Source organism: Gymnogyps californianus, chromosome 2, assembly GCF_018139145.2.
Source record: "Gymnogyps californianus isolate 813 chromosome 2, ASM1813914v2, whole genome shotgun sequence".
In the NCBI taxonomy this organism is placed as follows: domain Eukaryota; kingdom Metazoa; phylum Chordata; class Aves; order Accipitriformes; family Cathartidae; genus Gymnogyps; species Gymnogyps californianus.
The window spans coordinates 42299326-42326947 of record NC_059472.1 but is presented as its reverse complement, the minus strand read 5'-3'; the positions used below and the strand labels follow the sequence as shown (position 1 = coordinate 42326947).

General features: G+C 39.3%; 1 protein-coding gene across 3 annotated transcripts; it reads right to left on the bottom strand.

The window, feature by feature from the left end:
* Positions 1-1397: 1397 nt before the first annotated feature.
* Positions 1398-25796, bottom strand: LOC127013816 (kinesin-like protein KIF20A). 3 transcript variants are annotated; one of them, XM_050892847.1, is made up of 19 exons: positions 25732-25796; positions 25433-25581; positions 24230-24304; positions 21355-21474; positions 20302-20440; positions 20019-20203; positions 16426-16522; positions 15765-15962; positions 15569-15680; positions 13976-14047; positions 11804-11950; positions 11022-11187; positions 9394-9564; positions 8592-8731; positions 7183-7348; positions 5418-5535; positions 5268-5335; positions 3476-3595; positions 1398-2261 (listed from the first exon to the last, which is right to left on the bottom strand). In XM_050892847.1, the coding sequence occupies exons 2-19, from the start codon at positions 25562-25564 to the stop codon at positions 1986-1988; spliced, it is 2502 nt and encodes an 833-aa protein (XP_050748804.1). In that variant the 5' UTR covers positions 25565-25581; positions 25732-25796; the 3' UTR covers positions 1398-1985. The 3 variants fall into 3 exon arrangements, with proteins under 3 accessions (XP_050748804.1, XP_050748805.1, XP_050748806.1); XM_050892848.1 differs by having other exon boundaries at positions 15765-15959; XM_050892849.1 differs by having other exon boundaries at positions 15765-15959; positions 25490-25581.
* Positions 25797-27622: the final 1826 nt, after the last annotated feature.

Below are 27622 nucleotides of genomic sequence, written 5' to 3'. Positions count from 1 at the left end.
TATGGTAGTAATTTGAGATAAAACAAATGGCTGATGTTCTATCCAGAGTGGTAGCTTCATGTGGAACAGGGAAACATCTGTTCATCACCACTGTCAAGATTAATGGATTCTGCTTTCCTTACACCCGTTCAGCTTTGAGAAGCTGAAAAGGACCAAACCAGCCATTTCTGCATCTTTGTTAGGGTTTCTTTTTGGCTGGAGGGCAGGAAGAGAGGAAATCAGTTCTCAGCTGTCCTGTAAAACAGCTTCTCAAAAGTCTTTAATGTAATAGCACCACAGTCCATTGCAACATTAGTTAAGAATTGGTCAGTACTTCACTACAGGGTTCATTTTATTTTAAGGAAAAAAAAAAAAGCTTAAGATAATGTAACCTCGTCTTTCAAACCATTTCCTGTAGCCGACCAAAGAGCTCTGGGAAGTAGGAGGGAACATGGAAACAGCAGTTGCTCAGGGAATAAGAGGTTATATTTACTGTTACATAAACTTGCTATCATACACTCTCAGACAAGTGACAGACTGTCAAGGTGTAGCACTAGATCGTTTGAAACAATATCATAAAAAGTTTCCAGCGTTAGCCTGTTCTGCTGATTTATTTTTTTAACTTCTGTTTGAATATTGCTGTTCTTAGAGCAATTTGTACATAACAGCTTTCTTATTCAAGGGATCAACACTCAGTGTATGGTGTCACTACACCAAAATATTTTTTAATAGCTGGAATAGTTTGTGTAGGAATAGAATAATATTTTAGAAATTCTACCCTGGGGGGATTATAGGCCTTTAGAACTCCTGGAGTCAGATAACCTATATTTAACAGAAACAGTTAAATGAGAACGGCACTGGCTCAACTGCTACAGCTCCAGCCTGGTTAAAGACATGTCAGAGCGATTACTTATCCCTGCATTTGCACAGACCAACCCAAAACTCAAAAGACCTGGCAAGAACAGTCACACTAGCAAAAGGCTGTTCTCAGTGTCACACAGGAAGGCTGCACCACCTAGTGTCTCCACAGGGAGGGTGACGTTCTTGCTCTGAGCTGGGTCCCATTACAGCAACTGATCGATCCAATTTACTTATGGATTCTGCCTTGTTCTAAAGCAATCCTCCAGTACTTACTTACAGGCATGGTACTTTCACAGTAGTTAGAAAAGAACTCTCACCCTCACTGACTGAAATGGCTCTAAGAAAGCTATTTCAAATTTTATCGTGCTCCAGTCTTCCTTCCTTGAGTTACTAGATAAAGGTAAGTAATATAATCAAGGCTATGATTCTTTCAACTCAAGATCATCACATGTCAATCACTATGATCATTTGGCCTCTAAGTTTATGATCTTTCCTTATCTTGATTTCACCAGTTCTCACCTTTATAAAATGAACAGTCAGAGCTTAATTCAGCAATGGAAAATTTTATTATAAATAGATTTTTCAAAGTTTAATGCATATTCTTAGTGGAAATTCAAATATTAAAACAAGTTCCTTTACAAAGCCAAGTTAGCTGAAAAATAGCAAGGAGTCAGGTAAGACCTCATTTTGTTGCCTCTCTTAGCAGTTTGCTCAGTTTGGTGAACCACCAAGCTATTTTAACTACTTGAGTTTAAGCTTACAAGCCATCTGATTTCTAGGAACCAACAATGAAATTAAATACTTAATTTAAAAATGTAACGAGCAGCAAATGAGGAACATCCCACTTTGCATGAATCACACATTTATCAGTATAGAAGACCATGATAGCAGTTACTCAAGAATTAAAATTTTATGTATATATATTTCTCAAATCACATCCCTATATCAACAGTAAAAGCACAAGTTTAGACCTAAACTTACATAGCTCTAAATTCAACCCTGATTCAATTTAAAAATTTCTGTATTAAACATTTTTCTGTCAGTTAACATGACAGTGAAGATGGCATCTAAGAGTGAGAAAAAGCTACCAACAGTTTAAGATTGATAAAGAAGCCCAGTAATTGCACACTGTGATTAATCAAATATTATTCTTTTGCTTTATGAGCAAACAGTACTTGTTTTCTTGAAGAGGATGAAGCATCTTCATACTTCCCCCAGCCTTTACCAAGAGGTGTACTAGCAGTGGCTGCTACTGTGGATTTCAGGTTAGCCAACAAACCTCGCCTGGTTTTTTGTTGTTTTGGCTCCTCTATAGAGAAATGCTTTTTCCGTTCGTCAAGTTCTTTTTGAAGGGAAGACACTGTTTCTTCAAGCTCAAGAACACGTTTAGCCCAGTTCTGAAGACTATTAATTTCTTGATCCTATGAGGAGAAGGCTGTGTTAGGTATGTGAACACTCCAAGGTCTTTTTCATATAGTTAATTTTCTGTTTCAGATTATTTTACTATACCAGTAAACACTCTTGTTATTACTATGCCAAATGGCTATTCAGTACCCATTTCTTCTGAATTACTTCTATGTAATTTAGAGAACAGCAGACTATGGGGCCATCAGATCTAATTAGAGACCAAGTCTGACTAAGAAGCTGATGCTAAAATGCTAGCCACACTATGCAAAGAATTGCTTTTGTTCTAGCAACCAAATAAAGAAGGCTTTCCTGTCTTAACCTGCAATTACTGAAAGCAAAACTGGTCAAATCAAAACTCTTATAGTTGTAAGTCTGCTAACCAGGACTGCGTAAATGCTTTGAGTGGGCAGAATACAGAGTCTTAAAGATGCTCTCTAATCCTTGTGGTTAACAAAAAGTCACCTTCCTATGTCTTAGAACCAATTAAGAAACAAAGTTCAAGATGAATAATTTTCAGTCTCAGACTTTGACTAAAAAACATGCAGAAGGTAATTTAATGCTCAAAGAAAAACATCACTAAGCAGTCTTCTACCTGCCTTGCTTCATTTGCAATTACAAATGAGGTATAGATGCAAAGTGTCAAGAGTTCAAAATTTTCATTTTTTTTTATTTAGGAATCTAGTTGATATCTGAGGTCAGATGCTGTCAACTTTATGAAGTCCCTGCTTTTGAAGGAAAGATTTCTATTTCAGCATGAAGTATTTTACCTGCCCATATCTCTTATCCAGCTTGGCCACCGCTGCAGGAGTATCAGTATAGCTTTAAAGCCATAGATCCTTAGGTCTTGTTGCACTAGCATTTGTGTGCTGACACCTTGCTTGCCCTCAGCAAAACACTTCATGACTAGAGTCCTGAGTAGTTTTTTCTTTGCTTGACAATAATTTGTGGCATCTTTAGATTAGCAAGAGTTGTCAGCACAGAGTTACTCTATTGACCAAGTCTATCAGTTAAGTTGAAAAAGGAATCTTGTCTTACAAGATACAAAGTCAAGGAATGAAACACAAGGGCTCTGAGCTCATAATTCAGGAAATTAGGGACAGAAAAAATGCTAACATCAAAAGAAATTAATAAGGCTGAACAATGTTTTTACATGTACAAAGAGGCAGAAACATCTAGTACAATTATAGATACAAGCCATATTAAAGTTGCTTTTAAATTGTTGACAAACCTTAAGCATGATTGTACGCTTCAGTTGACTGTTCTCTTCTGCCATTTTTCTGCAGCCTTCATTAGCTTCTAGCAGGGTTTCATTTAATTTCTGTATTTTAAACTTCAGAGATTTTATAAGCTGAAAATAAAACCCATACACACTGAAGTTCAAGACAGCATGTTTTACATTAATTTTGTTTATGACTAGAACTCAGACAGACACTGTAAGCATTTCTGATTAATACTGAACAGTACAAACTGCAAGATCTAAGCAATGAAGATGAAGTCTGCTTCTCAACCTCCTGTCCAATCATTTCTGGTGATAAAATACAGCTGGAGCATTCAAGGGCTATTGTGCTGAAGCTACTAGATTTACACAGACCTGTCAATCAAAGAACAGCAGCACAGACTAAGCTACTTCTGGAACAGTCTGCTCCTTTTCAGTAAGGGTAGTTAAAAGAATGTTCTCGTCTCATTAACACTATTCGTATAATGAATTGGAGCACAGTTACAACAGAAGACCTCACCTTTCTGATGGGAATATTGATGGATTAAGTCCTGAGAGGGAAAAGAAACTCTGAACCAGCAAAATTAAAGTTATATCATTAATTTACTTCTACAAGGTTGGAGAGAAAACATCTGGATTGCAAAAAAACAACGCACACCCTTTACCCATGTTTAATGACTGAATGGGAAGAAAAAAAAGTAGTGAATTGCTCATCACACATGCACAGATATGTGAGGCAAAGCAGCAGAAGGGCACTGATGGAACCAACCGCTTTAAACTGCTGCCTGGCAATAACTGAAGTGAGAGCAATCCCATCGTTCTAACACTTTCTAGCCACACAAAACAATCAAAACTGTATCCCCATATCAAGCATAAAAGCCAAACTTTCAAAGTTTGAAATTAACATAGGAAATGGAAAATGATGTAGACCTCTCAATAACAGGATTGGAAAACAAATGCCAGGGCCATAACATGAGACATTAAACTTGGTAAGGAAAAAAAAGTTATTTTTGGAGTATGCTTTCTCAATAGAAAGGGATTTAAGTTCACTTTCCATTTACATGGTTTATTAGAACCAGCTGGAACTATTTCTCCAACCTCTACTCCTATTTGTTATTAGTGAAAGGAGCAAGGCTTGTCTCTTCCCTCCTCCCCATCCTCTTTAAACATGGGAAACTAACTGTAGTCTTACAAGAAGTTCGTTCAAGGTATAGACTAAAAATGCATACCTAAAAATAATTAATATTTGTTTTCCATAACACAGCCTGAAGCTCATAGTTTCCACCTCTATATGCTATTCAGAACACTGGGATCTTGTTTGTTTGAAGAACAGAGACATTACCCTTTACTTAAAAGTTTAAGGGGATAGCGGAGTTCAGTACTTACAGAAAGGCCTGGTTTGAGGCACTATTTTGGCTCTAGATCTAAACTGTTACCAGATTCTGTAACTGTTGCCATGCGGATGAGCAGGCAGCATTTCAGGAAGGAAAGCACTGAGGCCATGGCAGCAACGTTTACAATAAATTCCAATACAAGGCTATATACTTCCCTACTTCCAACTTGCATCATGTTCACCACGTGACTTGTTACAGTAGTAGATGCCTTTACAAACTAGAATAAAGCCAGAACACAGCCAATCTCTCGCAGAAGTCATCCACAATTGGGCAAAGGCTTTTTCGTAAACTTGACGCCCATTTGCAGGAATCTTCATGCTTTTGTCTACAGTGCAGATCTTTAAGCATTGAACCATGCCAGAGTTTAGGACTATTATCTCCAGATTTGTTAAATACTAAGCAAGAGCTACCTCTTCTTTCTCTTTGCATTGTCTCTGCAATCCTTCATTGACTCTCTTCATGGTCTTGTTCATAAGATCTATAGGCAAAAGAAAAGTTTGCTTGTTTATACACAATACCAAAAGTAAATTGAACTTTGAATATCCAGATTAGATTCCTACCTAGTTCCATGTTATTTTCAGTAGTCAGTATATCTGAATTCGGACTTCCCAGAGCCAACAGCCTGCTTGACTGCTCATCAAGTTGCCTTTCCAATTGCAGTATTTTACTCTCTCTATCCTGAAAAAAGAACAGCACATGGTAGAATTTGTCTAACTTTCTGCTTAACCTGATGCACTACTGCATGTCCTTCAATTATACTACACATGTATACGCAGTTTTAAAATCATTTCACAGGTGGATGTTCTGATGGTTATGGTTGAGAAATCACAGTGAGGAATAACACTCAGATCACAAGACCTTCTAGGAGGAAGTTACTTTACACAGGAGTCAACTCTTCCAGTCTGAAGATTTCCAAACTGTATTAAAAGTAATCATATGGCAGAAAGGAAACTTCAGTGCATCTGTGTTAAACACTGTTGTCAGTTAGCTTGCTAAATAAGGAAGAACATATTTCATAGAACTAAGTTTTAATCTCAATCTCTTTTTCAGCACCTGTCAGATTGCTAGGGTGGTATTTCACAGTGAGAAATCAAACAAGCATCACCATCAAGAAAAAGTTATTCATCTAATTCTGGTTCTCTGAAGCTGCCCACTCAGGTTTCATGTTGTGCTCTCCTTTGTCAATTAAGAATTTTACATCTTAGGGATTTCATCAGTTTCTTATCTGACTTGCTACCAAGGCCATCTTGTTCTTTGAATCTTCCCTTATGCAGCCTTGTGGCCAGTGTAAAAGGCAGCTATAAATATAGAGAGCACTATTAAAACTCTTTTCCTCCACCCCAACATGGTGTATAGCTAGGGCTTAAGTGAACATAAAAACAGAGTCTAAGTGGGGAAAAAAGACAAGTGTGAAGGAGCTGGAAAAAGAGGCCATTACACAGTACAGCATTGCTTGTCAGCACCTGAATGGAGAGCTGTAAAAGCAGAAATGTTTATATATCACAATCTACAACAGAAACCCACCTCCCTCATGTCTTGAAAGGAACTTGCCTACCAGTGGAGTGAGCCATCTTACAGGTTCCTGGACAGCAGAGTGCAGTGAGAAAGCACTTCTGGTGTACACTGCAGTTGTTCTATTCTTCTACTACAGACCTTCTGAAAAGGCTGAGACCTACAGGTCTCATCTGTTGCCTGGATACACTTAGCCATCTATGCAGAGGCTAAAAGTAAAGACTGATAGAGTTGCACATGGCTAATGTGGCTCAGTTGCAAAAGAAATAGCAACTTACTGATGCCAAATCTGAGCAGTTCTAGTATAAGTACATTCAGGAGATTAAGTTCTCTCCTGCATAAAGTTTGATTTCTCATCACAGTTCCTTATCCCACAAGCCTCCCTCTAGACCTTCAGAGCAGAGATCCATTATAATTAAAATAGCTATCCTGTACTAAATTACCCACCGCCCTTTCAGACTAGCTTTTTACTCTACACCCTACAATTCCAAGGATCTCCACAAAGCCAGACTGCTGTATACACCATCCCTCTAGGTGTTCCAATCATTGCACTACAGAGATAAAGATGACTTGGATTTAATTGAACTGTGCCCTCAAAGATCAGGAAGTTTAGGTATACACTACATGTAGTGTTAGAGAGAAGACATCGCTATCCTTATGGTTAGCATTGGACGCCAGAACAGCTAGGCTGAACTGCTAGTTATTTTGACTGTTCAGTGTTACATTTAGGATTTCTGAATGATTCTGTTAAGGAAAAGCAAAATTTACAGTTAAGAGGCTAGCACACATTTTTTAGCAGCAGTCAAGTGATACCTCAACTTTCTCTTGTTCAGCTAGAAATTCTTCTATGGGAACGTAATGATCTTCAATTTGTTCCATTGCACACACATATGCATGTTTCTTGATGGCCTCTTTATACATTTCAAATTTGCTCTCCAGTTTTTCTTCATAACTGTCTTTCATATCTTCCAAGCGGTTGCTGAGGAGAACATGTTAGTTTTATTTAATACACTAGCACTTCAGCTATCACAATTTGACTACATGTGTTTAACTGGCAATATCAAAGTTATTCATCTAATCATAAATAGTGAAGTTAAGAGACCAAGAAGTACTTTTTCCCTTTTCTCCTTTTTATTCTCAATGATCCTACAGACTTGCACCAAGGTATAACTTCTACTGGGCATATACCAAGAAAAGTGCTACAGAAGAACACATATTTAAGATCTGTCAAACAAAAGTTTTATAAAAAAAAGTGTGTCAACATGTAGTGATAGATATGACTACACCCAATTAGACTTGATATTTAAAGCATATTTCCAGGGGGTGTCTTTCACATTGGATTTGGGTTTGGTTTTTTTTTTTTCCATTAAAGATAAATGGCAAATTCATTTTGCCTTATTATTTCAATACATTACACATTACTCCTGTCACAGTTTAAAAAAATGCCCCAGCAGTGACACAGAACATCAGCTCAGAGAAAAAGCATCACTGCTGTTTCATGTGTTTGGCCAAACACACCCAAACAATTTTAAAGTCAGTGCAGGTGTTAAACCATAGTGTGTTCAGCTGGCAACTTAACTTGGGGTTAGTCTCTGTTAGCAATTCAAACAGCAGGAAACTGATTTCAAGAAGAGAAGAGTTAAGAGGAAGTGAATTCAGCTTGAGCAATCTGGACACACTTGAAAAAAAATCCCCAAATTAGTAACATCAGTGCAAGCAGCCACAGTAATTTATAAGATAGTAAGCTAACAATGGTTCATAAGTCATCCAGGAGCAAGAATCCAGGAGAGATCAAAACAATACAACTCACACTACCTCACACACATGCATGCATATTAACATGACCAAGTGTAAGTTTTAGAACAATCACAAGCCTCAGTGGGGTACCTGTAACAGTCTTCCACATCTGCTAAATACTAGTAACAAGTCAGGACAATCTCCACTAATTACAAATTAAACAGAAAAGTTCAACAGAAAGCAGCATTACTTTTTCATTGTACATGGGAAGAGGCTTATCTGTACAAGTTTGTTTTAATGTTCCTTCTTCCCTTTTCATCAGAAGCTTTGAAACTGTCCAGCCCTAACTTCTCTAAATAACATGAGTATGCATGTCTTGCATATACATATATATGTATATACATACATATGTGTATATATATAAATGTATGCATTTATATATGTGAAATCCTTTCAGTCTTGAAGAGGACTGCAATATGACTTGCCTCCAGGCTTCCTCTGTTTCCAACAGCTGTCGGAACATTGCTTCTGCCATCTCTCTACGTATCTTCACCTCCAGAAGGAGTTTACTTTGCCTTTCTGCAACTAGCTTCTCCTTTAGGTTCTCTGTAGTCTTCAAAAGATCCTAAATTTAACACATTTCAGTTCAGAAAACAAGCTAGAAACACATATTGATATGCATGTCAAATGAAGTATTCAGACAGACAGCCATCTACAGAGGGCAATTCTACAGGCCTGTATTTTCAGGCAGGCTGCACCAAAGGTTAAATATTTTCAAACATGAATTTCTACTGCAAAGACAACCTTTCTCCATCTTGATGGCTTCTGCTATCAAAAGGTTTACTACTGTTTTGGCATTTAAATATTAATTTGTACAACCGTTTAGCATAAAGCCTACTTGATTTTTACAGTTTATTGCTATTAGATTGTATAGCTTTGTTTTTAAAATGCTGCATCTTAACTTGTTCCTGCTGTTCCCAAAAGAGCACAAACGACTAAATGTTGTTCTAAACACACATACTGCTTCCTTACTCTTCTCGTTGAGCAATCAGTTGAATTCCAAATTTAGCACTTGACCTACCTAGAAAGCTGCAGGCAGCCTTCCACAACTACACTTGTTACCTCAGAACTAGACCACTTAAAGTCTAGGTCTGCCTGACACTGAGCAGAAGCTTGCAGTTCTCATTTGATACAGCTTCCAGCACATCTCTTATGGTAAAAGATTCTAATATTAGAACTAAGAGTAATGGCTTTCTTGGGTACAATTTTGAGTAGATACATATCTACCTCATGACTCAGAATGGTGATGTCCACTTCCTCTTCTGCAGAGGTTTCAGTACTGTCACAAAAGTCATCTACAGATGTGTTAGCATCAAAGTGCATGATAGGTTTGCCGTCGCCTCCAACTAGCTTGGGCGGAAAATAATCAAAACTTTTGGGTAGAATTGTCTGGATTACCTGGAAAACCCAGAGTTGAATGCGCTGATTTATCAATACTGTCAATATTGCAGATATCAGAATACGAGGAAGAAGTGGCATGAATGCATTGTTGTATTTACACTATATTTAATGATTACAAGAACATTAAAATTTTACATGTCTTTTAGCAGACAAAAACATTATCAATACGAATATAAGACCTTGGTACTTTGGCTTTGAGCAACCTGGTCTAGTAGAAGGTGTCCCTGCCCATGGCAGGGAGGTTGGAACTAGTGATCTTTAAGGTCCCTTCCAAACCAAACCATTCTATGATTCTATGATACTCTAATGAAGTGAAAATGGGAAAGATTATCTACTAACAAACTTAGTATGCTTGTCTAGAAAGGTGTTTTCTCTCCCCCTAAAATACAAGGGTTTAGTGTAGTTTCCTGGAAAGTTGATGAAAAGCAGCAAATCTCCAAAACATTTGCTCCTTCCTGAAATACTGTGACCAGGATTCAGCAATTCATGCTAGTTACATAGAAGATTTTAAGTATGTATGTCATAGGACAACATATCAGGGAAGCTTGTCTCAGTGCACACTCTTATCTTATGATGAAAGTTGCAGCTGAAGAGAATTTAAAAAATCTTTCTCTCTCAGATCCTATTAGACATGCCATTACAGACTTGGAATGTGTCAGAACTAATCCATGGTTCCAGACTAGAAAAGGACTTTATTTCTGCCATGAGACACAGCACAGCCCACCATCCCACTCCCTGCAAGAAGCAGCTTCCAGGGAAGCTGAATGAACTTAAGGCCAAACATTAACACCAAGTCCTGAATTTAATGGGAGGCTGACAAGCAGAGCTAGCAGAAAAAGCATGAAAGCATGTAGATTTAGCAGAGGGGTTTTTGCCTTCAAAGGAGAGGAGCGCACTACCTTCAAGCATTAACTTACCAATAAAGCATCTTCCCTTTTTGTTTGTTATTAATTACTTGCACTTAGCCAAATAGGAGCAGTACAGGCACAAGAGGTCTCATTTAGACTACAAAATAAGAAAGAGGCTACTTCTTTTACTACCACCACTAGCTGTCCAAGAAGTTTTGAACAATTGTCATCTTGTGCAACAGATGCTGAACTGCACACAGGTTAAACAGTTCATCAAAAGCTTGAATCGAAATCTTGCATTTGCTCAGATATATGCATTGCTCAGACTATAACCAGTCACATCTGAAAGTGCCCTGACTAGTTTTTACACAGACTGTCAGTGGTGTAGAACTGAACAAGCCAGACAGCTGCACCTATCTTAACTTCTTACCATAAATAGGTTTGAGGATGGGCAAGGCCACTAGAAGCCTTTTAGAGGGACGCCACATGCAGAAGAACTAATATGATGCATCAGAAGTCTGAATCACACTCAAGTCCATACAATCATTTCACAAACCAGTAGTAACAAAGACTGCAGAATAGCAGAGAAAGTAGATGCACTCTTACCTGTTTGGCTATAGCTGAAAATTTCATTACATGTAGTGTTTCATCATATGTGGAAGCATGCTGATTAATGTTTACAATCATACAAGCTTTGCCTTTTCCACAAAAGAATGGCTGAAACAGACGAGTCAATTTGCTCTCTCTGAATGGAATATAGCTTGGCTTCATCCTCATGGAGGAAATAATAATAAAATTGTGAAACAAAAAAAATTGTAAAATTGAGTGATACTGTAACTTAGCTGAATTCTCCTTCTCTCTTTCAGGAAACAGATCCAGTAGATGCTCATATTTAAGCCTAAGCTCTTTCAACATTAAAAAGCAAGGTCTTTCCTGGATCTGATAAGCTCTCCAACAAATTGAAGTATTTCAAAGTAAAAGTAGTATAGTGTCTGCATCACAGTTCCCTAGTGTTACAAAGCAGATACTGGAACAAGCCAAAAGCTAACTACAGGACATGTCAGCTGTCTGATGAGTCTACTTGTATAATTTGGAGGTGGAAGGGAAGAGGACAAAACGGGAGCTTTGTACACAGTGTATTGCTCATACACACACGCTAAAAAAAGCTTGGTAGTTTGCTGCTAATTGCCCTTTTTTTATTCTCCACAAACAACAGTTTTAGAGAAAGAATGTTCATTTCAGGTATTCCAGTGACATCTGTAATAAAGAAGCTTACAAGATTTTGTAGATTTCCATTTTCTTCTGACCATGTGAACACCTCGCAGAAACATAAAGGGATGCTTAGGGTTTCAACCTAAAACTTGGCCTGTTTACAACTTGTCACTTACTTCGGATTTTGATTTTGCTTCAATGCTGCAATGCATTTTCCAAGGATATGAAGAGAATTATTAATATTTCCTGCTTCTTTTAGTCTGTCTCCAAAGGCTTGTGTTTTATTGCACCTCTCTGATCCAGCCAAGTCACAGAAAGACAACCTGCATGAAAGAATTACCCAGAACACACATATGAACTTGTTTCTAAACAGTGTGAAAATAGAACTGCATGTCTTTATTTCTTTATGTGTCTAAAGTGTAAATGAGTGACTCATTTCAGCCTACCTAGATCACAGAATAAGTTGTACTTTAATGTTGACATTTTGTCCAGGAGGCACTATGTAAGGTATTTAGGATAACGGCACTAACCTATCTATCTTCCCATTGTATATGAAGATACTTGAATAAGATTGCTGCTCCTAAGACAGTCTATTCAGCACATTCAAAGAAATCTGCTTGTAGCATTAATCTAAAACTTTGTAGACATTCTTACATAAAGAATTCAGTTTAGGAACCCAAATTTTGTTGCAATCCTAAAGTAAGTACTTCCAGACAAGATAAGAGGAATTTCTGAAACAGTTTTGCATAGTGGGGCTATACTACAGAAGCACTTTGACAGTCACCTTCACCAGTTCCAGCACCGAGAGGATTGCAGGGTAGTAGTACACTTCAATACACTGCAGTCTGCCTCTTTTGGCTAGAGAACCATTTGTTCACTATTGCAAATAGGAGGCCAGAAGTCCTTCCCAGATCACTTCAGAACTCTTTGTTTGACTATAGCAATTATGTGCTACTAAACTCAGGCCACTGAATTGTCCCTCGTGGTACAACAGGTTACAATCAGAGACAATTATCCTGGATAATCAAGGAATTTCATCAGGTCTATATTAAGAAAGCCCTTGAAATACAGGAAGCTCTGGAATTTAGATATTTTATGTAAATAAATGTATGTATAAGTGAGTAATCGGTTACATAAATTAACACCTTTGTAAGATCATAGCCTTTCACACAGCTGAAATAAGTACATATTAATACTATACATATTATTAAGGCACATATTTCAACTGTGTGAAAGGCTATGACCTTATGATCTTTATCCTTTTCAGTACAAGACGAAGAGCTTTTTTCTTCCTTAAGCAACATACAAACTCTGTCATTCACCTAACAGCTGCTGCAAGTTTTGCCAGGGGGATACACCAAGACAGGGAACAGCAAGGAATACAGATGCAGTCATTTCCTCAGAATATTTATCACTGTAATGTCTGACATTAAAAGGTGTTATCTCACAGTGAGGTATATTTATTACCATCTCTGCTCAGCAGAGATAAGAAAGAAATCAGTAGGAGCTAGGACTGAACTAAACCACTTTGTTACAGGCTGTCCTCATTTTTCCATATCAAGCTAAATGGACAATTAATCAGGAAAAAAAAAACCAAAAAGCTATCTAAATGGCTTCAAGCCAAAAGATTAGGCCACTTCATCTAAACCACAAAAGAACAGAGGGGTGTAAGGACTTAGCACTGCTCTCACAGGGTGCACCTGCATTAGCATTTTAGATTAGGAGAACAGTTTTTAAGCAAACCACTTGATGATTCCCTCTTACTGTAGATTGCACCGTGGAGCAGTCCCAGAGCATGTCACCTGCATTCTTTTTGGATGCTAGACTTGAATTTGCATTCCAGGAGCACATCAAATGTGCTGCCACAAACATTCAAACCATAAACTCTAGTCTGGGGTTTATGTAGAAAGATACACTGGCATAGCTTGCACCTTGGGTCTTCAGCACTAACTGCGGCACTCCGACTTTAGAGACTGGCTTCTATCAGCCAGCCATTTGAATTCTGCTTACCGGAATATATAGTGTGGTATTACACAGTGCTTCTGTCCCTGCCTCCCCATTATGTAATACAATATACATATATTTCCCTCAATTTATGTACTACTGACGGAGTTTTAACAGGTTCCTTCAGCCAAACCTTAACAGAATAAAAGAGACAGGGAAACACTTCTACGCCTGTCCCTATTGGGTTTCCAGTCAGTTTTATGCAGCTAGTAGAGTTCTGATTTCCTTCTCAGCTCTCAGAGGATTTGTTTATTAAAAGAAAGTTCACCAGTTTAGCATGCTTACACCTTATCAACTTTTCTAAAATATTTACATTCTGCTAATCAGCTGAAGCATTCACTTACTCTGAAACTCCAAGAACACGCGGCTGATGCTCATCAGTTAGCTTTAGTAGCCTGATTGAAAATATACTGTGACTGGAATGGAAAGAAGTCCTTTTTAATAACCACAATTATGAAAATTAAGCAGTCACTGAAGCAAAGTAAAATTTGTATGCTACAGAAAGTTCAGTGCTGAGGAAAGAACAAGAATTAATTCACTAATTTACATTAGTTACCTTCACAATGCATTCATTCAGCAGCAAAAAGCAGCAATAAGTTGTATTTTGTGACTTTCCATTTCTTTCAATACAGGAAAGGGAAAAATATCACATGAAGCCTACAAGCTGTCTTGGAGAAAAAACAAGTCAGTTCACTTAAGTCTACTGATCAGAAGATGAGTACTCAGGTAGCTGCTTCGTATTCAAACTTTAGGCAGTATCTGAATTCAGTAAATCTGAAGAATTAACTTCTTAGAAATAAATGGGGGGGTGCGGGGGAGGGAATAAGTTAAGGTTAGTCCTGTAATTTGTAATTTTGCCTACTTCAACATACACAGTTATTTGTTCAGTTTTGAAATTATTCTGTTTTCTAGAAAAGTTGAATTTGTAGCACTTGAAAATCCAGTTATTCTGTTTTAGACATCAAGCTACAAAGGCAGTGGACATGCTGTCTGAAACCAAAAAGAAAATCCTAGAACCAGAAGTGCCCTGTCCCCAGTTTATCCAGTAAATCAGGAAGCACAGAAGACAAACTTCTCTCATATATATTTAAAGCAGTGCTTTACTCCTCAGCACCAACTCACAATTTAAGAATGAAGTTTCTAAAAAAACCAAACAACAAAACCAAACAAAAACACAATTTAGAAACAAGCTAAGTGGAAGTCAGCATATTCTCTGGAGCAAAAAAGAGGACATTCTAGGCACAAAAGTCTGCCAGAAAAGCACACAATTCTTTTCTGCACTACTTTAGGCTTGAGCGAAATTCAGGTGGAATCATAGCATGAAATTTAATGGCAGCTGTCTTTAGCTAATACAGAACAGCAAAACTCTTGCTTTTTAGAGAAAAAGCAGGCTTAGTAACACTATCATTATATTAGCTAAATATACAACATGGCCTTTCCACACTTAAAGGACAAATTAATAAGAGGACACTAAAATCAAGTAAGAAGGCATTTTCAACAGAAAGTATACCACCTTCTCTATTTCCCCCCACTCCATCAAGCCAGAGTCTTCCTGATCCCTCTCCAGAGCTGAGTAAGAGAAGAATTATCCAGCTTTTCCTTCAATGTCCTTGCACAGCCGTTCCCATTTAGCACCATTAGCATTTGCCAAGATGGATAGCCCTGTTGGCACTCAAAAATGAATGTGATTTGATCTTTTTGGTTGTCCAAAGCCATGAAAAGCAACCCAAGTCCAGCTACTATTAAAGTCATAGGGCCTCTCCTAGCTTTCTTCAAAAAGAATTTCATAATAAAACCAAAATAATCAAGGAAAGTCTTAAACTATTATTGAAGAGTGGTTCATTTCAAACATATTCTAAAGTCTTCTCCCTCCCTTCCCCTCCTCCCTCCCCTTAAAAGAAAAGGGACAGAGTATGCTTATAATTAGAGGAACAAACCTTCTACTTGATTGCTCATTCATTCTAGTACAAGCAAAGCTTCGGTTCTTGTTTCCTATTTTTAGTATTTTGCAGGCTTCTTCAGTGCTCTGAATGTTAATCCACTTTAAGTCTGTGAAAAGAGACCTTTTACATACACTTCTGATCATTAAAGAAATTCTGTGAAACTGCCGAGGTCATAAAACAGTATTATTACCTTTAATATAAGAATTTCCTCCTTGGTCCTCACAAATTCTTAAGACTCTGCGCTTCTGAGTTTTTGATGTAGATAATACATTTAATAGGTCATACACATATTCATTATAAATTTCACAAAATGAAATCCACACAGATGCTTGTGTTTTTTGGTGTATATTAGTCCTGTATACGTCAAGTGGAACAAAGTTCTTCTCTGCTAACCCAAAACAGATAAAGTTCAACAATCAAACAACTCATTGATAAATTTTAATTACAGTATATAGAACCTTCTAAAAGGAGGAGGCTTGTATATATCTGTTGTACAATTAGATACACAGTACTGCGTAACTTTGAGTTTACCCAAGAACGTTCAAACTTCTCAGTCACCTGTAACCAGAATATGCCCAAGTTAAGCTATTGCCTCCCTCTACCACAAGCTTCCAGCAGTTTATACATAGTTTGCAGAACTAAGTCTCCCTCTTGCCCCCAAAGGAGCAAAGCTAGTAAAAATATTTTTACATACTCTTTCTCCAGAGTTGAGCCATTAAAATTTGGTTAAAAACTATATATATTTACTTTGTAGTATAGTACAGAGATTTTTTTAATCCACCAATAGTTACTCACTTATATTGCTAAATTTCTATTATTTTTTTCCACAAAATTTTTCCACTTTATTTTACCTAGTGAATCAGAAGGAAGACTTTTTGAAGTACAGTTGGAAGAATCTGACTCCACATCACACATATTTGTTATAGTATTTGAGATGCCTTCTGTCTCCTTGAGAAAAGAAGAGACCATTACATCCACATGAACAGACTTGAGAATAGCACAAGTTAAAAATGACAGTAATTCCAGTATTTAAGATTTAAATATTGAAGTAGTGTTAAGCCACCCTTACTCTGGCTGCAAATGAAATGTTTTTAACAATACTGAACTGAAATCAATAAATGCTCCTTCCCCCACAGGAATTACTGCTCTCTGCTACTGCCAGCAACCTGTTTTGGACACCAATTGCTGCTAACATCGGAGAGTTAGTTTACATTTCTGGGACAAACAAGATCCTCTGTCAGACTGCGACAGCCCAGAATGCCTTTATGAACTACTGGACAAATCTGAACAGTACTTCAGTCAACCAAAAGAACTGGAGAAGTAAGTTTCTTTCAGGGACAGATGGCAGGGTGGTAGACAATGGAGAGACTAAAGCAGCAGAGATTCCTAATTTGCTTGCTTGTTGCAAATCACAGGCTTGTGCCAGGTCTGTGAAAGTATGAGTCAAACTTACTTTAAGACCTCAAAGAGAGTGAAATGATAGCTTCATAAAGGACTTAAAGATCTGATAAACCAACAGTCTATGTTGGTTTAATTCAGACTGAATTAAAAGGCCATTAAAAACCCTGTATAAATAACAGCACGGTTTCTTTAAGTACATACATTTGCTGAATTTCTTTACATCAATAAATTTAAAAACCTGCCAAGACTTGTCAAAGCATAGGCTTCAAATTACCCCTAGGAAAACTAGTGTAATGAAGTAGCAACTCCCACTATTTAGAGATTCCAACATCTCCACATGCTACCTCCCTCCCCATATTTTATACGCCGATACAAATTCTCATTCGGACATTCACCCTGATGTCCCCAAACCCAATCCTGATAGAGGGTCATCCTACAGTAGAAGAGGGGAACAGATTCAAAGAACTAAACCTGAATGTTCCAGCTATTTGAATGCAGTGCTAAGTTCATTATGGATCATCTACTGATGCCTGTGTTACTCACTTGGCATATCCAAAACTGAATTTTTACAAATAGAAAAGTATGAAGCCATACTTTCAGATCTTCCATTTTAAAGATAAATAGTACATGATTTCATTGTAATTTATTTTATAAGTGACCATTTTGCAAAGACTGCTGTCTATACGTTTATGTTTCTTGAGTAGTTACAAGTATAGCCACAAGCATGGATTCTATTCATTCTGTTTGTGAAGTACAAAGCAGAATTCTAAAGCAGGGTATGGGACTGACATGCATAGCACATCTATGCATGTCAAAAATGTGACAGAATGTAAAAAAAACAGTACCACAGTACTTGTGCATGTGGTAAGATTTTGTAAAGGTATTTCAACAAAACTGAGTGAATTAGCTATGTTGCTGTACTGTTCTTCAAATCATAAGACCAAATACAGAAAAGAGCATGAAGATGACTGCCTGAAAACAAGCGGGAACAGGAACTGACATTGTTTGCCAGCGACAGAAGCTGACATTTAATAGCAAATACGAGGACAGATGGCAACAGGAATGCAAGTAAAGCAGCTTTTAATCCAGTAAAAACCAGTATTTAATCCCATGAATAGAACATGTAAAGGGAAGGAAAGAGAGGGTGTGAACCATACCAAGCAAGAGTTTTTGCAGCAGTACTGTATGGAGAACATAAACAGTAGAACATTAAATACAGGGGTATTGCAGTAACTCAGAGCAGTTTAACTGAGAGAATGAAAGGAACAGCAAGCTCTTTCTGCATGACATGTAAACTGAGCGTGGGAAAAGGGCCTACAGAAATCCATGTAAACCAAAACCAAGCCCACCAAACTGTATCTGCTCTGAGATTACAAGCTTGAGTGAGCATCCAAACAGTGATGCTATTCATTCACAAGCTATCAAGAAGCACAGCTTCAGTACTGGGAATAGCTGAGCTATCACTATGGAAGCATTGTAACACATAAGCAAGGTCTTGTCATGTATTATTTTCTAGATGCATTTTTACCTTTCCTTCCTGATGGTGGAGTCTTGCTTGTTTTTCACTGCAGTGCATCAGCATCTAGATCACCTACTGCAACATTCAGTAACTAAACTATTAATAAAGTCAGATTGTGATTTAACAGAAAGGAATATTTGTAAAGTATAGTTATCTTCAAAATAAGGTATTTGACCTCCTGTTCTAGACCTTGAGCTCCTGCTTGTTCCTTCTTGCAAGCTTGTAGGTTCCATAAAGTTTTTAAAAATATTTACCTACTATCCTCCTGACCATCTCAATTTTAATTTAAAGATCCCCAACCCCTGTGCATGCACATACACACACAGTGCGAGTGAGCTTTTAAGACACTCTCAAAATAAATATGCAATCTTTAGCATCTTTTAGATTTTTCATCTGAGATCTTTCCTCAAAAGTTAACCAGACTCAGACTAAACAAAGTTCAGTTAGCAGAGTTTAAATTAAGCAATAGAATTTAGAGTGGAACTTTACATATGAATTTGATTCATAGAAGGATATTCTTTCAGAGCTAACTAGAGTACTTTAACAATGTTGGTATTAAAGACCACAGAAAAAAGAAAACCCAGTAAATCTTTACTTCTGTACTTCCCAGAATTCAGAGTTGCTTTGAATGATAATCAGCTGAGCCTACTGCATTTTGGGATTAAATGCACAGAATCACAGTTCAGGTTAAAAATGTTCTGAACAAAAGGAAAAAAAGCCAGACATCTTGTGACAATTTGCAGCTGGGCTTAGAAGTACAGAACTGTCACACACACAAGGGTGCCCATTTTCTGGTTAGACCCGTTTCTTACGCTGGAAACGGAAATGACTAGATAATGAGAACTGGAGGCTGCCACAGTAAAGACTCCTCTATTCTACCTATGATCTTCGGAGACCAGAGTTAAAGATACATACAATCCTCTAAAGCAGGCTGTAATCCTTTTAGGAAATTCATTTTGTGGCATCTCACTTCACTTGCTGTATCAGAAAAGTTTCTTTATGAAGTTACATAAATCACAGGTTTACAAACTTTTTAATCTGCCTTAAGACTGTCTTCCACCAAAAGGGACTCTTCTGCCTTCTTTGCTGTCCCTGCTAAGATGTTGTCATCATCTCTCCTGAGCTAGTACTAGAATTTGAGCAACTGCCCCGAGATCCAGCCTGGGAACCTGACCCAAAAGAAGATTCACTTAAGAAGCAGGTTTGAGATAGGTCAGCTCTCAGAGACTTTTCAAGGGCTAGTGTCACCAGTGTCAGAACTGCTCCTCTATAGAAATCCAGGCTTTGGCTTTGCAATGGTTTTTGGTTTGAACTGTGTGCTGCCTGCTGCAGAAAGTTCTTCCAGTTTACCCTGAGCTCCAAAACCAGCCAGTTGCCTTATTATTCCAAGGTTCACCAAGTATCCACACTGTAGATTTAGATAAATCTAAAGAATCAATAGTGAAACAGAGATTTTAAAGAGAGTCTGTCAGATGGGAAGCTTTTAAGAAGCTTCATTCAGTAACAAGGTATTTGGTCACTGACCTCTTTCAGCGATGCAAGAATAGCAGTTTTTATGGCTTCTTCTTGCTTAACTTGTGCATCTTCTAGTTTCTTAACGTCGTTGCTCAAATACGGTTTGAAGTTCATCTTCAGGTAATATCTTCCCCTTATGTGGTTAAAAATCACATCAAGTGAGCGAGGCAAAATACCAAAATCTTTTGAAGTCCCTTAAAAATAACAAAAGATAAAATGTAGACATTCATATAGACTTCTCATTGGATTTTGACTTGGTTGTTATATATGCTTTTTGTCAAACATTTTATACCTTGGATAGTGAATGTCTTGCCTGCATTTGTAACCCCATAAGTAAACACCAGCCCGTTCACTCCATTAACATATGCTCTTACTATCTCTTTCATTGAGCCTTCAAAAAATTCACTCTGAGTAGTTTCTGGTCCAAAGACCTTGGAGAAGGGCGGGGGGGGGGGAAAGAGAAAGAAAAAAAGGAGTGATAAATGGCACAAAAGTTTAATATATCAAAATATTAAGCACTGATTAATAGTGACTAGTTTTTCAGAGCAAGCGGAGTAGGAAATACCAGCTTAGTTTTCTGTCTTGCCTGAACCCCTTCTGATTCAACGTTTTCTGTTGGGTTCTATAGGATGCCTGCTTAATTCTGAGAGGCACTCAGGCTTGCACTTATTTTTGAATATTTTCCTACTCCTAAAATAAACTGCTCAGAACGCTACTGAGCACACACTGTTTAGTGGATACTTTCAAGAGCTCTGCTGGCGATGCACAATCCCCTCCTCACTCTGCACCAGTCACTCACAATTGATAAGAAGATCAGCATTACAATGGTCTAAATGACTCAATGTCTGGAGCTGTTTATCTTTTGATACTGTAAGAACAGAAGTTCTTGCAGTAGGTAACAGAGTTAAGAAACTTACTTCCAGTATAGAAGGTTTAAGCAGTCAGGCTACTATTCTTTCAAAAGTAAGTCCCTAAACACATGCTTACATAAGTCCCTTTAAACATGTGATTTCCTGTAACACTTTCCAGATGAGGGCATGTGCAGGAACAGCAGAACCACAGTAAGTCTGTGCCTACAAGAAGCTTCTGTGGCATCTAATCAAAGAAAACAACAGAGCTGCCAAAGAAGCTTCCTTGTTTCATCTAATAGGCACCTCCATTGTAATACAGCTTTCTTGACAGCCTAACAGTAAATAATCAGCAGTCTGGTTTTTTTAAGGCAAGTACCACCACATGTAGTTCAAAGAAGAAAAGCCGCATTGCATGATATAGTAAAAAATTCAATTTTTATCATTACAGTGAAAAAAGCAAACTATAACTAAAAATTAGGAAAAAGTCTGCCTACCTGAGAAAAGGTGAACCTGTGCACAGAATGACCAATCCCTCTTTCGCTGTTTTTCATCGCAGAAGACTCTTTGGGTGCATTAAGAATTACGGTCTGGGGATCTTCAATAGTTACACAACCCTTAAAAAACACGACAAGGTAAACCAAAACACCACACAAAATTATTTAGGAAGACAGCTATCTGAAAAAAAAACCCAAACTAGTGTTTTAATCTATTTACCAGAGCTACGAACAGTTGTAAAATTTACATATAATCTCTCTTGAGGCATGTAACAACTACAGAGATAGTCACTTCACATGAAAGCCAGAGTGTAGACAAAGTGAGGGCAATTGCCTGGAGTTTTCTGAGAGGTTTAAAAATTTTCTAGGATTCCTTTCAGCAACTGTTTGGTTTTTGTTTGTTTGTTTTTTAAACTTTCTAAACCCTAGTATTTTGTGATTGTGGCTCGCAGTAGCCTATACAGCTATGAAAACAAAGCTATATAGAAATTTACTGGTTTTGCACTTCAATCATTTTCAGTGTGAAACAAGCTATGACCAGCTTAAACATAGTTAAAAAAATTTGAAGCATTATCCTTTGCTTGATAGATGGTGTTATCAGCAATGAAGGAAAATGAATTAGTTTCAAGACTAATTTGATTGCTATTTCTCGACTAAGTAAAGGCGATATACAATTACCTAGTATTCACTAACTGGATAAATGTAGAATGCAGTATCACAGGAAAATCTATTTCACACCAGACAGGCTACCAAAAATACAAACTGAATGACCAGTATAGTTTAACAGTGTCTTGAAGCATCAGCCACAAGGACTGATTGTAACTAAATCTGAAATTTACGTTCAGAGGCTGGCCAGAGTTGGTAAGACTAATAATCCACATGTAGCACATACACAGGAAGTATTGCTCTTCCTAGGAGTCTCAATTAACAAGTTTGTTTATCAACTGGTATAGAAGCTTTAAGAAGCTGGGTACTGAATTTAGACCAATCACTTGCTCACTGTGTCAGGCTCTAAACCCATATACTCTCTAACATTCCTCCCACATTGCCAGAAACAGGAATGCTGGTCAGATGTACTAAATCCTAGAGAGCTACAGAAGAATCCAGTATCTGCAGCATGTGCCATCAGCTGCCACCGGCCTCATAGGAGCTCATGAGTAGAGGCCTTGAAGTAGTCAGATCTGCAGAGCTGGAATCCAGCTGGTAACACACCACTCTTGTTGTCTCCCCCAGCTAACGCCACAGGTAAGCTGGCAGGAGCTGGACCATTTCTGGCACTGTACACATCGTTTATATCCGAAGAACACAACTTCCTGCTCTCCAGTGGGTGACTCCAGAGAATCACTGGCAGTTGTATCAAGAGTACAGAATTTCATCCAGAGCTCTGAGGCTTTACTTGCCTAAATCACTACCTCTATAAGCAACAACAGATCAGTTAACCTGGTGATTGTCGCTGTTTCAAGCATCAGTCTACAGCTATAAGACATAGGGCTTGGGTTCTACTTTTTTTCTTTTCTTGTTACATATTTGGAACAAAGATGCTTTCCTGAAAACTATGCATGGCAGGGAGGAAAAAAGGACCTAAAATTAAGTTGATCTCTCATTGATTATAGAGATGGGAAGGGTTTTTTGTTTGGTTGGGTTTTTTCCCATTGGTTACCAAGCATCTTCCTCACAGATTCAGGTGATAGTTAAGAGAGTAGAAAATATTGAAGACATTGAAGATCTTTCAAGCATTCATAGTTTTTGGAGGCTGAGGAAAAAGCCTTCATACCATGCAAAACAGGTTATACAGCTAATATGTTGGAAGAGCAACTATTTCATCATGAACTACATGAAGACAAGAGCTTCAAAAAAAAATCTAGTACAAACTTCAACACTTACTTTTTTCCTCCCTCCCTGCTTTTAAGAACAAGTAGTTTCACTAATGGTCAGGTAGTCAGAAATTTCCCATTCCAAAGAGGAATGAGATAAACAACTCATAAAACAATTTGATTTTGTAAATCAATTTACCCTTACATCCAGCTCAGACTGCTGAATGATACCAAACTGGAAGCACTGTGGCAGTGCATACTACTCACCAAGAACTGCCTAAGGAAAGGTGAATGGAAGTTGATGGAAAAAAAATCCAAGTGAAAAAAATACAAAGATTCCAACTCTTGCAGATTAAATGCAAGAATACGTTTTTAAAGAGCAAATCGCGAGAAGCAAATCAGATCTAATATTAAATCCTTCTCCGAACAGGTCAGGAACAAGAGGTCTATCAGAGAGCCTGTGAGGCCCTGCAAAGACGAGGGCTGAGAGATATGCTGCAGAGACCTTGTCCTCAAAGGACAGCTAAATGAATTCTTTGCATCAGTGTTCATAATGGATGGGGGGGAGGAAGGGAGAGTAGTATTTCTGTATGTTTGCATGTGCACATGTATGTGTGTGTAAAACACTGAAGTATCTGAATCTGACCATATAAACTGTAGAGGTTATAGAAAAATTTGACAGGATGAGCAGCAAGTCACTGGGACAAGGTAGTAGACTATTCAAGCATTCCAAAAAGAAACTCAAGGGTCAGATACCTGAATTACTCTAGAATTGCATAATCTCTTCCATGAAACTCCTTAGTTTCTTGAGCACTGTACAGAATCAAGAGTGACACCAACTTTTAAATAATGTACCCAGTGGAATTTTGCAGAGCTACAGGTGTGCATGTCTGTACCACGCAAATTAATAAAAATTGTGATAAAAAAAATCACATTTATCCACATGTCCACTAATTCTATTTAGAAGCAGTACATGGCTTTTATAAAAGAAAGTCCTGGCTTACAATACTAGGTGTTCTTCAGGGGAGAAGAAAAATTTGTTTCTTAATTCTACAACTAACCTGAGATTCATGGTTTTCAAGCTCTGCTATAGAAAAGGGCCTCACTCTCAAGAAGACTTTCAAAGGTTGATATGCCTATTCATTAAAAAAAAAATACACCGTTATAATGGCCACTTTTTAAATAGAACACCTCCAAATCATATTAGCACACATCTCTGATGCAATATTTCCTATTTTATCTTACTGCCTCACTTTCTCCTTCCTTGTGAAGTTCAGACCCTAAGCTTTCATTTGCTTCTTTACCTCCTCATGTCCTTAAGTAACCCCTTTTTTGTTCCCCCCCATTAGTGTTCTTTTATGACAAAGCCAGTATTTTGATTTAAAAAGATCACACTATCGGAGGTATAAACTGCACTGCTTCCACCTTCTGGCCTCCCTCTGTATTGAATTCAAGCTGTATTTTCTAACAGCTGCTCCATAGTACTGCACTTCCATTTTGTATGGAGCATATGCAGTTAATAGATGGACATATTCTTAGCCTCAAGGGACCGCTTCATTACCACCATCCAGGCACTAGCCTCTCATCTACCTCGCAGTAACAACCATGAAACAGTTCTCAGTTGCTGAGGTGGGCTTTTCCATCCCGTACCATTATACAAAGGTCTCCCCATCCAGGTGAAGTGATAATAGCAGGGAGATGTTGAGAAGGATCCCAGCATTCCTTCCTTTCTCACAGAGCTTCAAAGTTGCTACTTTGGCAACTTGTTCATTCAGCAGACGGATTTACCAGAGCTCTCCACAGCCCTCCCATGACCAGCATTCCACTAATCATACACAATTAAGTCACCTGAGGGAAGTCAATCAGGAAACGTACCATTCTAAAAATGCAGAGATGTCTATACTATGTTGAAAAGCGTACTGCAGCACAGCGTTACAGATTTTTATTTCCAAGCACCTAACAAGCTTTCAACAAGGATCTCTATCTTTTAGCTTACTAAAAAGAATGGTACAGTCACATTACATTCAAAGTGCAATTACTGTAGTCCTTCCTTCTCAAAAGCTTAGCACAACACATCACGTAGCATTGACCATCTGCACTTGCTACTGGCTATGATCTATTTGTAAACAATGAGGAGTAAGCAGAAGAATCAAACATCTTGGGGGCAGGGGAATACAGCAGTTCTTACCAAAGAAACATTTGCCAGAATTAAAGCTTAAAAAAAAAAACATAATCAGAAGACATATTACAAAACCAATCCACACCTCCTGCTCCTCTGTATTAGGCAACACTGTTGACTCCATAGGTGTGGGTTTACCCGCTATGTTCAGAAAAGAAACTGATTCCAACATATCAGATACTTCTGCAGAAACACAGTTTTTCCCCGCATTATCCATTTTTCTGTGCAAAGGAACTTGTAAGGAAAAAAAAAAAATCCATCATTTTTTCACAGAACAGGCAAAAATACACAGGGAGCAAAATAGAGATCAGGGTAGCTTTTATATAAACAAGGACTTCTGAAGAAAATAAGGTCCTCTAAAGAAGTTTGGGAATATGCAGGCACCTTAAAAAAACAACTGGCAGTTGGGTTATGCTAAGAAACACGCAAGTGGAAGCATACTAACGGCGTCTCTTGAGCATTACTCTCATCCGCCTGGAAGTGCTGGGCCACAGCCTGTAACCCCCACCCCTGAAAGGCTCAACACTCCCCAGGCGTCAGGGACTCGACCATCAGCCCCAGGCCCGCACTCCCCGCGCTCCGCCCCGAGGCCGCCGTCCCCTGCCTCAATGAACCGACGAACCGTCGGCTCACACAGGGCCCCGTTTACACCCAGGACAGGGACGGCCGAGGGGGACCGGGCAGCCATCGCCAGGCGGGCCGCACCCCCCTCAGCGCAAGGGCGGCCGCCCACCGGCGAAGAGGAGGCGGCACCCCCCGCCCGGGCTCCGCGCTGAGCCCCGCGGCGGCCGGCAGCCGCGCCGGGGAACGGCCGGGGCACGGTGCAAGGCTCCAAGCCGCGCTCCGCCGGGCGAGCGCTCGCGCCGCACCAACCGCCGCTACCTCGCCGCGCGCGGGAACCCGAGAAACACCCCCCCCGCGCAGGCGGCGGAGGGAGCATTTGGGCGGGGGGAAGGCGGGCGCTGATTGGCCGAACGGGGGGTGGGGGGGTGGAGCGGCGGTGACGGACAGGCCCATGAGGGCACAGGCGCGGCTCCCTCCGCCCGGCAGGGGGCGCCGCCGCACAGCGCAAGGCAGCGGCGGCGCCGCCAGCCCCCGAGCCGCCGCCGGCAGGGGCGGGGGGGGACAGGGGGACGAGGGGGGGGAGCGTTATGCAGCGTGCGCTCGTGACGCAGGATTTATTTATCGTTTTTAATAAGGCACGGGGGAAGGAAGGGGTTTGAACGGCGAAGTCAGGCGGCACCGACAGCGGCAGCTTAGCGGCCAGCGGAGGGGTGTCTTGCCTGACTGAGAGCGTGCTGGGGAGGGGGCGGGAAGGGGGAGACGCGGATACCTAAATATTTCCATCAAAAGCGTTATATAAAGTTATTACGGGCGTTATGTAACCGTTTCGACACTACGCGGTGTTGTCGTAAACTCAGCAGAAAACACATAAATCACGAAGCGTTCAGGTTACACGAAGCCAGAAGCGGGACGGGTCGGGCGAACCGCGTACCACGGCGGGGGGGGGGGGGGGGATGAACCCTGCGGGGAGACGGGACCCGGCTCCCTGCTGAAGGAACTCCGCAGCAGCCTACGGCCCGTCACCTTCAACAAGCAAACGATCTGCTTTTCTGCTGAAGATTGGAAAACCTTCATGTATGAGCCCATCTGTTCAGAAAGTAGGGAGACAGTTTTATTTCTGCATAGCACAACACCCAGACGCAAAGGTGAAGTTGTATTTGTCCTTAAGAGTAAGTTGGAGGCAGGCAAAAAGAAAGAAACGCACTCAAAAGACCACAGAAAACTTGTTTTTGAAGAGCCACGGCTGCTCAAAGAACATAGATGGGACTTCAGGTCATTTAGGTATATTTAAGGGGTGCCATGTAAGTCAGAGGTACAGCCAGCTGTAAGCCAATAAAAAGCTATTTCATAGCAATGGGTTTTCACCAACGGGAAAGACCAAAGACAGAAATGACGTTAAAGCCAGCCAGCTCTCCCTAGCTGCCTCCAAGTGCTTTCAGTCAGAAGGCTGTTGGGTTCAGCAGAGGGAAGACTACTTGGGTGAAAGTTAACAGCTGATCATACACAAAGGTCAGTCAGCCTCAAACACTTCCTAGTCTGTTACTTGTTCGCCCGCTTATCCCCTTTTAATGTGCTTGGTGTCATGAAGTCAAGTTTAGAATGCTTTTCAGAGCACCTCATAAAATACAAATAATTTTAAAATTAAGGCTAGAAGTATTTGTCAGGCAGCTTATAACATATTACTAGAAACTGACCTTTAGGAAGACACAGG

Excerpts from the sequence above, each read along its gene's own strand:
- LOC127013816 (XM_050892847.1), bottom strand. The coding sequence starts at position 25,564 with ATGGATAATGCGGGGAAAAACTGTGTTTCTGCAGAAGTATCTGATATG. Across the intron at positions 9,565-11,021 it reads TTTCAGCTATAGCCAAACAG|GTAATCCAGACAATTCTACC; the intron begins GTAAGAGTGCAT and ends TGGGTTTTCCAG. Across the intron at positions 7,349-8,591 it reads GAAACAGAGGAAGCCTGGAG|CAACCGCTTGGAAGATATGA; the intron begins GCAAGTCATATT and ends TGTTCTCCTCAG.